Source organism: Aquila chrysaetos, chromosome 4 (assembly GCF_900496995.4).
Source record: "Aquila chrysaetos chrysaetos chromosome 4, bAquChr1.4, whole genome shotgun sequence".
Classification (NCBI taxonomy): domain Eukaryota; kingdom Metazoa; phylum Chordata; class Aves; order Accipitriformes; family Accipitridae; genus Aquila; species Aquila chrysaetos.
This window is the reverse complement of record NC_044007.1, coordinates 66,996,527-67,014,431: the sequence shown is the minus strand read 5'-3', so window position 1 is coordinate 67,014,431 and position 17,905 is coordinate 66,996,527. Positions and strand designations below refer to the sequence as shown.

General features: G+C 40.6%; 1 protein-coding gene across 3 annotated transcripts in view; it reads right to left on the bottom strand.

The window, feature by feature from the left end:
- NR4A3 (nuclear receptor subfamily 4 group A member 3) overlaps window positions 1–17,905 on the bottom strand; it is a 29,399-nt gene that overhangs the window by 3,780 nt on the left and 7,714 nt on the right. For all 3 annotated transcript variants that reach the window (XM_030012404.2, XM_041122897.1, XM_041122898.1), the window contains exons 4-7: window positions 16,702–16,831; window positions 15,556–15,728; window positions 10,206–10,405; window positions 8,820–8,998 (exon numbers count right to left, since the gene is read on the bottom strand). In XM_030012404.2, the coding sequence (XP_029868264.1) occupies window positions 8,820–8,998; window positions 10,206–10,405; window positions 15,556–15,728; window positions 16,702–16,831 (682 nt within the window). The remainder of the gene's footprint in view (window positions 1–8,819; window positions 8,999–10,205; window positions 10,406–15,555; window positions 15,729–16,701; window positions 16,832–17,905) is intronic.

The following is a 17,905-nucleotide window of genomic DNA, read 5'->3' as shown; positions in this document are numbered from 1 at the left end:
AGATTTGGGATTCATTAAAAGCAGGTTCTTTACTGGTACACGGGAAAGAATTTTGTGTTTGCTATCAAGATTTAGTGGATAAATTAATATAACATTTCAGAACAAGAATCTTAAATAATTCCGTGATGTTTTGATTTGCCTTTGACTTTGAAATTCACAGGTAAGTAAGAGCTGGCTTCGTAGCAAAGTCATAATAATTTACACATGAAATAGAATTACACCAGACAGGGCAGTCTGAGAAAATGCAGGTTAAATTAATTTTAATCAACTAGACCTACAAAAAAGAGTGACAGCAGCGGCCGAGGAGTAAGTGTGGCAGTTCTCATTTTTGATGCATTTGAAGTCGTCTGCCTTCCCTGGCCCTCTCCCCCATCCCTGGCAGCCACGGGCCATATTGTGCCCATTGCCCCCAAGTCTTGTTCTTCTACTCCAGGAGGAGCGAGCGATAGCTACTTTCTCTGTCCGTCCCTTAATGAACAGTGAAAAGAGTACAGTTTCCTTTACTTCCAGAAGCAGGCGTAACGCCCGCACAAGGCGCAGCGGTGCCTTGCCCAGGCATGTGTATATAAACTCCTCGCCGCCTCCCCTTACCACCTGTTTTGGCTAGGTGTTCTTGACAAACCAATAAAACAGATGGGATTCAATGAAGGCAGTCAGAAATGTAAAGGTCTGATTTTCCACTGATATTCACCTATTTTACACTTTTTTCAACTTTATTTACTTAGGCAGAGCTAGCTCCTGAAGAATACTGGTTTGGGATCAGAGTCGGAGATGTGCAGACGTGTACGTCTCTGGCCAGAAGCTACTGTGCTCTATCGTTTAAGTACCATCAATCTGCCCTGTTGCTTCACAGCAACGCTCATCCAAGCAGTAACATCTGCTTCAGACATCTTTTTCACCTTGCAGGAATTAAAAACCCTAGGTATTCTAAGTAAGTGCCTTGTTTACATTAAAACACGAGGAGTCAATGAATATTTAAAGCCTTTCCAGTAAATGGTGTATAGTGTAATTATGTAAGCCTTAACTATACAGGTCACTGAGAGTAAATACTTAGGCAGATTCTGCCATTAAAAATCTTGGTGGATAAATATTTTATACAGGTTTGAAAAGCTCTGGGTTTGGTGGGTTTTTTGTACCAGTAGCCTACTGAGAGAATCTGCAGGACATTAAATTAATCTTGCAGTCTTTGAAGAGTTCCCATCTTTTAATCTGTTCTGAGGTTGTTTCCTGGCTGTGTAAGTGAAGATACCTTCATAGATCCAGGGAGCTGAAGTACTAGAATGGATCCAAAACCCGACTACAAATTAGCAGAGCACATTTTTAAACCAATGCCTCAGCAGGTGTGTACCTTGCTGCAGAGTATGGAAAATTATCTCTGGCTCTGGAGCACAGAGCAATGTTGTTAACATTTCCAGCCAGAACTAAACAGTATTTGTCTCACACTGACAAGTTCAGAAGGTTTCATGAACAAATCCTGTCTTTGGTAGCTAGCCATGAAACATACCGATGCAAAACACAATATGTGCAAAGATTATAATATTAGTAGCCTTACTTTACATAACAAAATCATGGAAATTCAGAATTAAGAGATAGTCCGTCCTTAAGCCACTCTCTGGTGCTACAATATTCAAGCAGTCTCCGATAAACCAAACTGTCCTCTCCTGCATGAATTACCATGCAACGGCCTTTGCTACTTGCAAATCTCTACCAAGGTAATTCCTCATGACTGGAACTGCCTCAGGGGTTTTCAGTCTCCGACCCCTAAGGCATCCCTTGTGAACCCATAGAAAGTCAAAGCCATCTATGTGGAAGCCCTTCCCCTAGTAAAGGGCGCTTGCACGCACTGGCACTGCCATTGCAGTCTCTGGTGTTAGCATCCAACTAATTTCTGGGGAACGTATTCGTATAAGAAACAGCTCCTCTCTCCGATAGACTTGAGGAGTCTTGGGTCTAATGTACTCAAAGATTTAAATTTAATAGGGTTCAAATAGCAGGAAGCACATTTTCTTGCCTTTTCCACGCAGCCAGGCCCATCTGCACAAAGACAGACCCACAATCTTTCTTACTCGACCTAAAGGGAGCAGCACAAGGCACCTGTGTAAGTGTGTGCCCTGGCGCTGAAGCCGATGGCCTCTAATCGTTCGCTGTCTTCCACAGGATGTTCTTATCCACATGGAAATGATAAGGCCAAGATTTATCCCAAGAAGGACAGCTAGTCAAAATGGATAGATTTTCTCTAACTGATTGAGGAGGTGTGTAAATATTATTGTATTCAGACTTTCTTATAATGATAATTAAAAAGGCACGGGTAAAGTCAATATAGGATTTCTCAGCCTTGTGTTTTAGGATACCATTGATTTTTGCAAGAAAAATGGTGATTTATGGCAAAGATGCTCTCCATAAGCCTGTCAAAATGATTCATCAGAAGTCTTGCCTCTAAAGCTCTGCAAACTTAGCAGCTCATCCTGGCAAACTGAATGCAGCGAGTTTTTTACACCTTTCTCCTTTTCCCAGGAATCTCAATGTGATTCTGTGCTATAATTAGGCTGATCAGCAAAAACTTGATAGGAAGAAAGCAAAAGAGCAGGAAAACCCGTCACCAGCTGTGCTAGTCCTTCTTCCCCTAATCTCTGACACGGGGTAGATTATGCCAGGGCTAGGCAGACTGAGCGCTACCTTTATGAGAAACACCTCTCAAAGAGCACAAGTATTTCAAAGACCTTGCGTACCTCAGAGACCCTTGGGCTCTGCACTCTGTGTCAGGGTTTCCGATCAGAAACGCAACAGATTTACGCTGCAGACTTAAAATAGGCCTCTTGATTGTCTCGGTTTCAATATAGTTACCTGATTTTCTCTTCCCCCTTCACAATCCTCTTCCCCTTCTATAACTCAAATAAGCACAAGGCTCAGTTGCCTACAGCTTTCTGGTTGTCTCGTGTACGCTCTGTTACGCATCAAGATTGCCACTCGGCAGATCCAAGAGTCTCCTTTCCCGTTGCAATCTGGCCCATATTCATCCTGCCTAACTCTCCGGCACTTCACAAGGGTGCCCAAGCTAGGAGCGCAGGCTTCTCGAGCTCCTCCTAACATCGGTGGAATGTTGGGCATTTTTAGAAGATGATTACAATTTTAGGTGGATGAATCATCTTCTGGAGGTGCCCTGTATTATCCACCAGCTGTGCAAGGCACCTAAAGTCAGACGAGCTGAATGACCACACAGGATGCTCCCTCCTTTAAGAAAACCACAACGTAACAGAGAGATGGCTGGTTGCTGTAGAAGGAAAGAGTTCTTGCCTCAGCAAAAAGGTGGGAGTGGAGAAGGAGGAGTGAGTACTTCACTTTGATGCTGACAGTATTTCCCTCAGCAAAGTGGCGGGGGGAAGGCAGACAATGCAATCTGGAGGGTTTTTTTTTTTTTATAACCGGCTCTCCTACACTCCTCCAGTCTGCCACCTGCTCGTATGTAGACCCAGCACACAAAGCACCCACTCCGGAGGATCCTGGCAACAGGACTGAAGGATATCTGCTGCTGCAGAGTAGGTGAGCCTCCCTTCCGTAGGGAAGTTGGACAAATCCATGTTCAGAAGGGAACTGCAGCAGCCAGACCCTTTTTAGCCAGACCGGACTCATTACCCTTTCTTGGTATGACTGATGGTGCTACAAATTGTGTTTGTAAACTGGAACGGAAAGCCCAACAGCAGGAAGACAAACACAAACTCATAATTAATTGAAACCTCACAATATTCTTCAATGTTCTGGTGCCAGTCTAACAAAGCATTAAGAGTGTGAATAAGCCCAATATATACAGTGGTTCTGGGCTGGTCTGTAACACACTTAAAATAAAACATATGCTGAAAGAGCTTGGTTGAATGAGGGCTAGAATGCTCTGTACTCAGCAGCATCCCACTGAGAGTGTCAAGTGGGCAAAACAATAATATTTTGATGTGGATAGAGAAAGGAAGAGGCAGAGAGGAAAAGTGAATCAGCAGAGAGAGAAAACACTAGCAGTTTTAGAGCAGGCAGAAATTTGAGGCTAAATTACAGTGCGCCCTTGAGATGATCTGCATTGGACTCTCAGTCTTTATATTTTCACACTGTTAGAAAAACTATAAAACAGAGCATTAAAAATGGTCATTTGGGAAGTTAAGGAAGCATTTTCAAGAATAGGCTGAGCTAATATCTGGTCTACTCTGCAAAGCTTCATCGTCAACACCATCCAGTCCGCAGTGGAGTGGTTGCGCAGGAACAATTGTGATCCATGTAACACACTAAACTGACAGAAATTGTCCATGTGGAACTAAGGACGGAACTTGTCCCAAGATGACCAGCATTTTCTTTCCGTGTTGGCACTCTTCTTTAGCTCATTAGATCCTACATCCCAACAGAATATGTGATCCAAAGAAAAAGAACAGGACAGAACTAATTTCTTGCTTTCATGGGGATGTGGGGTGAGTGTCATGTGTTGCTTCCTAACTACTTTCTTCTGGCTGATGCTCAGAGCACCACTGATGTGCGCTGGAGGAAGTTGTGTCCAGCCCTTGCTAACCAACTGAAGGAAGTAAAAAAAGAGAAGAGAGACAGAGAGAGGAAGATCCTAAAGGAGTACCTTAAAGAAAAAAAGATATGCTTTGGCATTGCAGAGTTTTCAGTTAACTGTTTGCAAGCTGCACACGATAAACCAGATGTCACTTCTTTCATTCTGGGTGCTCTTTCAAGCTGATGTCCTATCTGAAAGGACTTGAAAATTCAGCAGGAATCCAACATGATGCTTTTCCTTCTAGGCAACATACTGCAAATTCCCAGGAAACATAAAATAAACAGAAAAAGCACAAATATGTGGACTTTCTAATGGATTATACAATGCAAAATACTACAAAATCTTTTCCTGTTTATTTTATGTTGTGCATACCTGTAGTTTTACTCAAAGCAAGCAGTGAATTAGCGAGTATTGTGATACTCACTAGGTATCCTGTCGTTCTCTTCAAAATTACTACATGGAACGAATGGTCATATCTGCCTATAACCATGCATCCTATGTTGTGACCTGCAGCTGTGGTTGAGATAGGACATGGAGCTTCACAGCTCCAAACAAGTCAGCGGAGTTAGTTAAAGGGCACTGGAACTACTGGGGCTGTTAGCAGGGAGCCAATCTGACATCCCAAAATGAGTGAACAGCCTTCAGTATCTTGGGACACTGGGAACAGTGGAATGTCTTTTAGCTTCCAAGACTAATTTTTACATTTTTTCCCTCTCTCCTTGGAGAGAGATGTTAGTTCTCCCTATCACTCCTGCAGAACAAAGAGAACATGCGAAAGAGAGTAGCGACTTCTCTTACTTTTCTCCTTCAGCAATACTGCCAATGACTAGTATACAGGAGGGTTTGTTTTCTAAGAGCACGTCTTTGTTTGGGCTACGGAGAGCACTCATGAAATCAAGAAGAACAAACAGGTCATTACTCCCAGGAGCATTTTTCTTTACCCGGAGAGACAATTCTTGAATTTGGTGCTACCTAAGATGCTGTACAGTATTAAAACAAGCTATGACTATCATAGAACACTGGGCTGTTGTCTTTTTCTTTTTTTGGTTGAACCATCAAGTCATGAAAAGTTGACTAATGCAAAATAAGAACTGGAGCAATTTGTGTAATAATGAAGAAAATTTTGCTCAAGCCAACATTTCGGTTTTGCAGCATTGCTAATAAAAGCAAACAACTAGATTCACAAAACAGAGCTTTCCTGCTCCTTCCTATCCTGCAGCCCAATGACATGGCTATCCATCTAGGACATGGGAGATTCATGGTCAGATTCCCCTCCTGTTGGAATCACACCAGAGACTGGGCCTCGGTGTCCCTCTGAGCACCAGCTTGTCCCCAAATCATCATACACAACAGCCATTCGGCGGCCCGCACAGAATGTCAGATGGCCTCAACACAAAAGACAGCGATACTCAGTAGTCAGATATCCTATGTTCCTGGAAAAGGTGACTCTCTCTTGCTCTGACTCACAAAAAGGGCTTGAACCACGGTTTGCTAGCAACCCATTGCCTCCAAGAGTCCATTACAGCAGAGTACCTTCTCCAGAGATAAAGAATGGCACTTAAAACAATGTAAGCCAAGCCTCAAAACAATGCTTAAAAATGTTCACAGATTCCAGATTTCCAAAATTTATCTTTTTTTTTTTTTTTTTTCTTTTGGTGGCACTAGCTGAAAACCAGCACATGGCTTGTCATACTCAAACTGTAGGGAGAAGGCAAGAAGCCATTTCTCACGGGATGCAATACCAGAGGCAAATCTCAAGATTTTCCTGAATATAAAATTTCAATACACTATCACCGAGAAAGTCTCAAAAGAACCCTGCCCAGCAGCATTTTGTGCTGTAGTGCTCTCTTAGCCATAATTACCTGATTTCCTCTTTCAGCTTTTTTTTAATATCGTTCATCATTACACAATACCATCCATTTTCAGGTGACCAAATTTCTGGTTGAGTCCCTAAGTTACCTAGCTGCCCTTGGAGATCTGAAACCTGTGAATATAAATCACTAGACACAGGAGCTTCGGTCTAATTTAGATCGCATGAAGGTATACTCTGTCCTTGAGAGCAAATGGCCAGAGATATGCTGGCCTCATGAAGTAAAAGAATAAGCAGAAAGCTACATTAATTTTAAGCACCATCTCATACAGGTGAGAAAATCAAGAAAAGTTTGACAAATACAGAAGACCTTAAAGCTTTTATGGACTGAAATGCTCTCCTTTTAAAGGCAACAGTTACTTCCATTTGTTTAGAAACTTTGGGAAGACCAGCACAATATAGCCAACTCCTGCAAGGGTTGTTATCAAGGAAAGGAAGAAATGTGGGGCGTTATTAATTAAAAGACATTTCTATGAAATATCTTAGGGTGACCTGAGACGGCCACTGGACAACTTCGACTCTTTATGTAAGGGCAACCAAACACTGCCTAACTGAACAAAGAATTATCATGTTACAACAGGGCATGGGTTTGCAAGGAGAAAAACTTTTCTTCCTATAGAACAGCTTTTTCTACATTCACACAGACAGCTTGCAGGGGATCCTGTTCATCGACCTGCATCCTCTGAGTCAGTCCTCTCCTCATCCTTATCAAGAAGATAATCAAGAGCAAGCTCCATCTATCTGTGTCTATCTAAAAAAGACGTATTTAATATATAGTAAATAACCTAAATCGATGCTAGGTGCTATATACATGTGAGCTTATATGCCTGTATATAAATATATATGGAGACAGACAGCACCTGTCCTTGATTTATACATATATAAATGCATACGCATACATATATACATTGTACATTTATACACAGACACTCACATATATGTATTTATAACACATATATGTAAGTATGCATGAACGCATGTCTGTGGGTGTTTGGCAATGTCCTTTCTCACTTTAACATACCACTGATTCTGAAAATTTTGCATACAGAACAACTCCACTGAGCTATTCTGGACTTAAGATTTTTATCAAAGAAACTAGAATCTGGACCTTAATGAACCCTTTCTAATTGCAGAGAAAAATGAATAGAAATTAATTAAAAACTTAAAATACTTTTCTTAAGAAGCAGAGAGTTAATGCTATAACACATATACACTAACCCTTCACCCAAACGCAGGAAGGAAGCATACCATGTAAATGCTAAAGCCAAACTCTTGGCCCCACAAATGGCAGTGGGAATTGGCCAATTTAGAGTTTCTATATTTGCCATTGAGTGTTTTATCTGAGTGTTTCCCAAGCATCATCTCAACCTCGGTAAAATGACGACTGCAGCTGATATTGCTGAGACCACCACCTGCAAACTGGTGGATGCCTGAAACGCAGGAGGAAATCAATATCCCTTCCAGTGGAGCTTATAGCACCCCTGGGAAGATCCAGCTCGAGGCATACCGAAGCCCTGTCTCACACCTAGGACACAGTTATACCTTTACACTACCAGCTTTTCTGAAATGAGCGTGAGGCTCTCAGTAGAGATGACCGCTGCTCTGACTTCTGCTGCATGGTTGTCAGACACCCTTACTCCCAACCCTTCCTGCTTCCACCAGCCATGCCTCTTCAATCGCAAGAAGCCCAAGGTATGCAGTGTGTACTTCAAGGAGCTTTGTTGTTTCAGGAATGAGAAAATTACACCTTATAAGGTTATGCTCCCCCATTTTGTACTTACTGGCCAGATTTGGCAGATTCTGACATTAGTTTCCTGCTGTTCGCCCCAGCAGGCGTGATATGGTCACATGCACACCCAAAAGCTTTTGTACAACTGCAGAAGAGGACTTTTTTCTTATTATTCTCCAATTTTCTCTCTCAAAAGAGCAGTACATGGAATACCTACACTAGCTTGGCTACCAAAAGCAGCTGGCCTGTCCTCGTGAAGCACTCTTTCTGCTCTAGCTATCTTGCTGAGAGGTGAGCTGTACTAGCTGTATGGCTTCTAGCTCTCGAGCTACCCCGGAATTAGTATTCCTACACAGAAGACCTAGCTCTGGTCATTTCATTAGGCTTTTCTGGGAATTCAGCAAGTATTTTGCATGTTTTTGTAGGAGCTCCTTGGAAGCAGTTTGCTTTTTAGAGATTGTTCCAAGAAAACAATGAAACCATGAAGAAATAGAGTTAGATTACATTTTAACAGGGGTATCTGATAGCCTAATGTTAGTCCACAATTTCGGTACGGTCATTGCAAAGCTTAAAAATCATACTCACTTTACCCTGAATATAGCTCAGTTAATTGAAATTGCTTGAATCTACATTAAAGCAAAGCACTAGAGTCTGAAGCTTTCTATTAACAAAGGAGCACTTACCTGTAATCATAGTTAGAGCTGATAAACTTGCTAAGGCTGGGATATCAAGGTTAAGGCTCTTTAAGTTTAAGGAAAAGTCTTTAATAGAGTCGAGCCACTCCCCAAATCCACGAAGGCACTGAAGTCTATGCAGCACAAGTCCATTGCAGAATACAAACTTATCCTCAGCAGTATCAGACCTCAAAGAAAAATAATTGAAAAAATTATAAATGCATCTTCTACTTTACAGCAAAATGCCTAACCAGTATTGAAGTGTCTGTCATTTAAAATCCAAGGCATATTATCCTGAGACATATGTGGGCATTCACATTTGACAATATGCTTCTCCCTTGGGGCCAAAGTACAACAAACAAGCTTCTATGATTGCTTACTTGGTAGAGTTATAAGCCTGAGGTTAGCTGTAGCATGTGGTGTAGACTGTCTAATTAGTTAAGATTTTGGTCCTGCCCAAAGGCATAAACAGAGAAGACATTTTACATTAAATACTGTATGTTTGAACCAAAGGAATACTAAGTGAGTGCATTTTGAAATACAAAACTAATAAAAACTGGAGAAAGAAGAGATTCTACAACTCTCAGCATTTACTTATTCTCATCTGCATTTTTCAGATTGTAAAAATTGATAAGGAAAAAACAATGGAAAATACATGCAACAATGCACCACAATACACATAACATCATAAACTCTTTTACATGAAAACCTGTGTGTAAGAGAGATATTACAGCTAAGCTCTCCTCTCCTTTCCCTCCCCATTGCCAATATCCCTGTTAAAAAACGCATGCAAAGGTCATTTTCAACCTAAAGAAACAAGGGCATAATTCAAATCACCAGTCTGGAATTTTCCCAGTCCCTGAAAGTGTTTTTGGTAAAGTGTCTTAATTAGTGCTAGACTGACAACTAGCATCTCACTCTATTAAATGACTTGGTAGTAAGAAGAAAACCAATCTGAACAAGATCTTAAATCTTCTTCATCCCTTTCAAAAACAGATGACAGAGATGTGCATGCGCAAAAGAAGGGGGAAAAGGAAAAAGCTTTCATACTGAAGGTGCTTTTCTGTAGTTTATGCTGATGAGTACGAAGCAAACTTGCTCAAACAGTACCTGAGGATCAATTTTGATTACTATGGAAGAAGAGGATGGGGTATATCAAATCAAAAGTAGCACAGTAGCAAGACCTATGCTCTCTTTTTAAATCACTTTTTTGTTTTTTCTGCAGTGTAAGACAACTTAAACACCATATCCTTTGGATGCAGACATTGCTGATGTTTTGTGGGTTTTTTTGGTACAATTGACAATGTTCAAAGATAGCGCCATATTTATTCCTTAAAAATATTTAGATGGATGATTTTTCACATCAGCTTAAGAGGAAATGAAATAAATAGTTACCTGATGGAGAGTCTTAGTACAAACAGCTCCAAAAAAGCTGATTCTATGAGTAATGTCTGATCTTCTTTTGGGAGGTCAGTAAATCCTGGGATTTTTTCTGCCCAGCCTCTAGTTATGTCAATGGAGGCAGTCAGAAGATTATAGAACTGTTGTACATGTTCTGCATCTGTGCCTGCAGCAGCCTGATCAGTGGAACAGTACTAAAATGAAAGCCACAGAAAGCAACGTTATATGCATTTAAGGGCATTCTGTGAAACATACGGCATTACTTGCCCGACAACATTTCCTTCTGTGGCAAAGCTGGTATTATTATCAAAGGCATAATAAGTAGGTCTACATCTATCTACCTATTTGGCTACCTACAGGCGTTTCACTATTCAGATGTATATTGCAAAAATATTTCCACATGTATAGAAATCGTTTAAAATTTATAAATAAAACATAATACTTATCACATTTTACAAGTACCTATATGCTATTAGCAAACAGAAACAGAAACCTGGTGGGTAGGATAATTTCCATCACACTGGAGGAGGAATACTATTTAACTTACTACAATTAAACACTTTTCCCATTGATGAATTTGTCTTGGTATGACCAAAATGCAGATTTCTTCCAAACCCTCTCAAACTGCATTTTATCTGACAGTGATAGAGACACGTAAGATAAATCATGTTTTATCTGACACATGCAGCATTGCTTCATTTGAATACAGAATTGGTTCAAAGTAAAACAGCTGCCCCATATCACCTCTTATCCTTCAAATAGAAGCATTTAAGGTTCAGGAGAACCTATTATCCTGCTTATGCGGCCATAACTCTTCCAGACAACCATTCGACAGGCTCAGCTTGCTCAGCTTCCCCGTGACCCTCCGACAGCTCCCTCCCCGCTATCTCCTACTTCCCCACCAGTGGATCCCTGTCACTCCCATGACACTGCTCTGTCTGTCTTGGCAGAAAATAGAACAGGAGCTTTCGCGGCTTAGTCCGATTCTGGGCTTGGAAAGCGCTGCTGGTTTTCTGAGCAGGAACTGAATAATTTGGGATTTATTGTAACAACATCCTCGCCATCAGACATCTGGTGGGTTAGTTCTGGGAGAGACTTGGTACTCACTCTCTCTCTGGGACTCAGCCAAGGAAAGGTCGGGGTGGTCTCCATGGCTGAAAGAAGCGCGCACGCCCTTTGGAAACAACTTTCCACGTGCAGTGAGGGCTTGAGTGCATCAGCCTGAAGCTCTCCCTAGCAACTCTCCAAGCCAGGGTGGAAGCAGAAAGACCCACATCTCCTTCCCGATCCGTAACAGTGGGCCGGCAGCCTGGGAGGACCGTATTACAGGCATGCCGCTTGGGCTGCAGATATCACGCAAGTTGCTAACTGCAACCCAAAAGTCACCTCTGTGCGACAAAGAGAGAGGGGGGCGGCGAGCAGAACTTCTCGGGTAGGTGTCCTGCTCTCTGCCTGCCCTAGTTGGAGCTGGTTGCTGTTGGTAGGTAAGGGATGAAGGACACCGTGAAAAGAGTCGCTGATTGCTTGGAGAACAATAGCAATCCCAGAGACCTCTGGCTGTTTCTGGGGTACCAGCGCTAGCCCTGAATGACCCTGTTCTGCTTACCCAACGCTAACCGCATGAGTTTCTCATGGTAAGCTCCCCCATCTGAATGGAGCAGCTGGGGATGCTCAAGCAGCACAAACTAATTACTCCTGGCATCGGACTGCAGCATGATACGCTGGGGTGATTAGTGGGTAGAAAAAGATGATACGCTTTTTCAGAGACCTTCCGTGTTCTGGACCCTCTTAAGATGAAGCCGTGGAGCAAGCCAAGACAGAGTGCATCTTGGCTCTGGGCGATGTGCTTTGCTGCGCAGGGACTGACCTACGACTCCTCCTTTCTACAGGGGGAAACCAAACAGGCTGATGGAAACTCCTGCCTCACCATAGGTACTGTTAAGGCAAGACACATTCTTGATCCTCTGAACAGTGAAGGGGAAGGAGAAGAAAAGCAAAAGAAAAAAGACACTACCCTAAGTTCATTCTAAATATAACTCGTCAGAAGTCAGTGTAATTATGCCAGGTATTAATTTGTTCCCAATATTTATAAAACAATCCTTTGGCAAAAGTGAGGCAAAGTTTTAACATTTTGTACCGAAGCTGAATGCTGCATTATGTCACATAACTGCTGTCACATACTGCTACAGTACGGTATACCCCACATAAGGCACCTAATTAAATTAAACGTATCTAAAAAAATTATAACCTGTATTTGTTGTTATAGTTCAGCCCAAGAGAGCAATTTTAGAAGAAAGGTAAAAAATTATACGGAATTGTATAATTTTTAGCTGCTGTAATACATCACTGCTTGCTACAAAGAGTTAGCACTTACAAAGAATAGTTAAAATAAAATATTTACTTGTAACTGACTTAGGACTACATAAGTAACCATAAACAATATGTATGGTTCTGTTTTATGCACCAGAATCTGTGGTTTTTTCCATGATTATTTCATTGAGAAGAGGTGACATTTGACTTAATTTCTGACCAAGACAGCTGGTAAGCCTGCCCTTGGTCAGGAGGCCACGGTACAGAAGGGCTCAGAGCTGCATTTCTTAACCTGCCCTGTGCAAACTGGAGGCACACCGGGAGAAAGCCAGAAGACAAAGCTCTGCCTTACTCCCTTCCTCAGAGCTCCTTTGGGAATTAAATGAAACCCGACTGTTACTCGAGGGGGGGGTGCGTGCATGCGTGGCAAGCAACATTAACTAGCATGCTGTATCTAAAGAGATTCGGAAAGCCTGATGTTGGGGAGCCTGACAGCACGACGTAGCTCTACCCTTTGCCTGCTTTCGTGAGACCTTCATCAGCTGCTACAGCTGCAAAAGCCTAACAGTAACTTCTCTGCAGAGAGGAGAAGCTATGCTTCTTTTTCCAGAAGTCCCAATATTTGCTTCATTTTGTGGCCGGGGAAGGGGCGGGGATTATTACCTAAATGCTGCACCCTCCCTCCAAAAAGGCAACATTTCTATTTAATTTGGTGGCTATTCCACATGAATAAGGACAGCAAGATACGGGGTCTGTTTCTCATCTCACTTACTTAGAAGTGTAAACTCGTGGAATTGTACCAGTAAAACAGGTGTGAGACCAGACTGCGGCCCTTGGCCTTTAAGGACTTCATAAACCAAATTCTCTTCCTAGCAATTGCTTTTTGAAACCAAGTACCTAAATATACCATTGCTGTGGACTGGTAAGTTAAAACCAGTGCTGAAATGAAAAGTAGCCATGTTTTCAACAGAACTGCTTCCAATCTGTTTTGGTTTAAAATTCATAGCTTATGTAATTTATTTTTGGTATTGGTTTTGGGGTGGGTCTTTTTTGTGTGTGTGTAGGTTTTTTTGGAGGGAAGGGGTACATGTTCCTCTCTGAAACTCTTACCAGTATTTTTAAGACAGTCAAGACATTATAGCTTGTAAACATGAAGACCATGCTAAACATTAAGGTCGCGTCTGCAGAAGTGTTAGGACCGACTACAGAGCCAGGTCTCCAGATCTACCCGTTTGTGGCAAGGTCACGGCCTAACCCAACGTGCCGTAAGTTACGTCTTCACAGGTAGAGGATTATTCTTCAAAGGGATTTTTTAGCGTTGCCGTGCATTTATGGCATATTCATTTAGTTAATCTCAGTTTTTATGCAGCCTTTGCTCCTGATCTCCCTTAACTTTTCAAAATAAGTATCAGGTTTATGAAAAACATAAGACTCTTAATTTCTTTTAGCGCATTTTTGTCTTTTCAGTATTGTATATTTTATTGTAAAGAAAAACTTAGTTATTAATACGTCCTAACAGACAATCATACTTAATCTTTTAGCTACCAGGACTAAATTAATTTACTGTCAATCACAGGCTTCCTGTAATGTCCAACAGAATTGTTCAACAATTAGATCTAGGGGCTGTTTCCATTAAAAGAAAAATAATTATTGCAGGACAAAGAAAAAAGTCACATAAAAATACACAGTTTTCATATAGCTTTTTGTAAATGCAAAAGAACTTCCTATCTATAAATAAATAAATACATAAGGTTAGATACTGCTTTCAAGGCCTGGGCTATTATGCGCCTGTAATTCTGTGGAACCCAGCAGATTTCTGTCAAAGAGCACAGCTCGTCACACACCTCGGTATTTGCAGAATGACCCCTTGAGACGTTCTGGGCAAGTTAAAATATGTGCAAATATGGCTAATGCATTCTCCCCCTAAAAGGCTGTCAGATACTGAACAGCTAGATTCTTAATAATAATTTGGAAAATTATATGATTGTATACTTACAGATTAGCTTGAAGAAAAGATGTTACAGCATGCTTAAAATTGCTAAATGGTATATGTAAGTATAGTCTAAAATAGAATAATGTATTTTTTATATAATTACAACCAACTATGTTTTAGTATTAAATATTACTTAGCAACAAGTGATAAATGGCCAATGTAGATGTTGTCTGAGTACAGCTGTATTTTTTACAGTGTCAGATTTAAACATATTTCATTAAGGGGAAGGAATTTGATCTTGTTTTTCCCTAGCTGTATTTTTTTCTTTTCCTATATCAACCTGCCTAAAAATGTATTTAACAAGCCATTTCAATGCTGTATTTTAATAACTATTGAACAGTGTTTTAAGCTTTTGAAATATTCCATGAATATTTAAATGATGAATATGATACATTAAAGAACAAAGTTACAAAAATATATAATCTCTGGTAAAGCTTTGCTGAGATGATTTTTTTAGAATTTTGATTTTAAAAGGTTTGGTTTACAAATGTGAATTTTACTGAAGGAACATTCATGCTGGGGTATCCAAAGCCAGACTGTTGTCCCATTTAAATAATGGCAAAATTCCTACTGATTTCAATGCAAATGGCCCCATCCGTCCAGTGTTACTTTGCACAACCCTTATATCTGAATATTAGGGAAGTGCTATTACATTTTAGCCTTTGGAACCTGGAAATTAAGATACTGGACATACCAGTACTGCTCCTGAGTTTAGTGGATTAATCGATTGTATTGTAATTGCTAGTGTTTTGGCGCAGCCTTTTGCAAGAAGAATGCTCTATTTATCCACATATTTTTGCTTTCACTCACTTTGTGATTGAGATCCTCACACTGAATAGTTACTAACATGAATTTCTACTGCACCTCCTTTCCCTTCATTGTCCCCCTACCATGAAAAGACATGGCTGGCTGGACAAATTTCTACCCTCATCCAAATTTCACATTTACTTTCATTTTAGCAAACCAGCTGGTAGGTAGAAATGCAGTTCGCGAAATCATTTCTATGGGGAAAACAAACGGGCAAAGAAAAGTGAGACATACTCTTGAATAGTCAAGCTCCCTGGGCGTGGAGTCGGTTAAAGCTCGTACGAGGGCGTTCATCATGCTGATGGGAGGAGAAGGCGGGGAGGGCTGAGAGGGTTCCTGCTGTAAGGGGCTCTTTGGTTTGGAAGGCAGCCGACCTCTTCTGCCTTTCAGGCTGTCGGTACGGACAACTAGGTTAAAAAAAAAAAAAAAAAAAAAAGGGAATCAGTTCTGAAGAAACCAGCAAACGACAGGTCAGAATGAACACCTGCTTTTCTTACGGTGGTCAGCCCAGCAAAAATAAGAGCATTCTCCAGTTTCAGCACATGCTCTTGATGCCTTTGATCGCAAGGGAACACAAATGATACGACAATCGCGTCAGACCTACGATTGTAAGCAGCAATGTAGCTGCTTACTTATAGCCCAGCTGTGTTCCTAGTGTTCATGCTTTGTTCGCAGCACGTCTGTGTGCCCGTGTATGCGTGCCCATGCACGCAGACACACACATGCAGACACTCTACTGCTGAAAGAAAACTGAACGTGAGACACAAATTCTAATGTTCCTGCTACCGGTGCACCTTTTAAATGGCAGAGGAGTCGTTCATTCGAAATAATTTTAGCTCTCTTGAAGCATTTGAAAAAAATATGGTCACGCTATATAGGTTATATTATCCATGCTAGTATTTGCAATGGGACTGCTCACACAGTATTACTCACATACTTAAATATTTGCAGAATTGGGACTAATGAGTTGATCCTGTTTCCATTTAAATTAATTGCAAATTTACAATCAGCTTACAGGAATGAGACAAGATCCTATGTCAAAATGCACACAACCCAGCGCAGCCCCCGGTGAGATAACAGGGGGAAGCCAACAGCATTATCGAGCAACGTTCAAAGTTAATAAAGGAGACATTTTGGCCAGTGTCAAATTATCCTCTTGTGACCTTGCTGTTCTTGAACTCTGGGGTCTAGAGTCTGCATACGATAATATGAGCGAAAAGAAGAAAATCAATACATTATTACACAAATGCACATATTTGGGGGTAAGTTATGAATCCCATCACTGTAAAATTCCTTGTAAAGACATCCATGTCCACACACAGAGAGATTCATTGAACGTAACATTTCAGTGTCTGGGATAATAATAGCAAAAGTCCTTACCTTCTTTAACCATGCCAACGCTGAGACACTTCTGAAACCGGCAGTATTGGCATCTGTTACGACGTCTCTTGTCCACTGGACAGTTTTTATTTGCCAGACAAACATATTTTGCATTTTTCTGTACTGTTCTCTGTGAAAATGCAACACAAAAATAGTAAACTGATGGTTTCTTGAACAACTTAGAACCTGACAAAATGTGTTTTAATTACAACATGAAAAGCGACAGTGCAATTCATATAATTAGATAAAATTAATTTCCTAACACACTAGCCTGCAGGAAAAACAATTTTATTAGTGTTAGCTGCTGACAATGAAAATCATCTAGGATTGTTCTGAAGCAAGTCTCTGGAGACAGGCAACTTTGAATGATAAAATCATATCTGAAATTACCAGGTCATCACATCTACCTTTGGGGATTAGATTATCTCCGCTTTTAATATCCCTTTGGGAACAATTTTCTACTTGGTTCATTCCCTTGATTATTGCTGACCTTATTAAAATAAAATCAAAATGATCTGCAATGTACTTCTCTTGCTATCGCTATTGTTAGTCAAATACCACAATAACTGGTTTGGTTAGCCATTAAATCATCGGGGAGAAAAATAAAAATACCAGAAACCCCTACAAAATATGCTTAGTTAAATTAAATATGCTGGGAAAGCTAACCTGACCTGGGAAAAAAACCAGACAGAATTATGCTGTAGTTATATACATTTAATTAACTCTAAAATGATCTTAAAACTATACAATAAATTTAAAATTTGTAAAAGCCTGCTACGCCTTGAGAGAACATAACAAATATTGATGCAAAAATGTATTACCTCTTTCCATACTTAAAGACACATCAAAAAATAACTTAGCACTGAAAAAATACATTAATAGGAAAGGCATCAGAACAGGAAGAAATTTATCAACTCAACATTCAATATTAAATCTTTCACTGCAATTAAATTAATGGATTAATGTTATTTCATAATTTGTGTTCCTTTTCAAATAACAGCCTCAATGTACTAAATGTAAGAGACACAGCAAATACTGTTCTTTGCGCTTTGGAGCTGAAAACTCTTGAATTTTGCAGAATAAGCTCTAGATACTGCTCCCAATCAAGGATATGCTCTTGATTTCCACAGGGGCAGGATCGGGCCCGTAAAAGCTGCTATTTCCAGTTTTTTTGTGTTCCCTTTTCTAGTTACATTTAAATAAC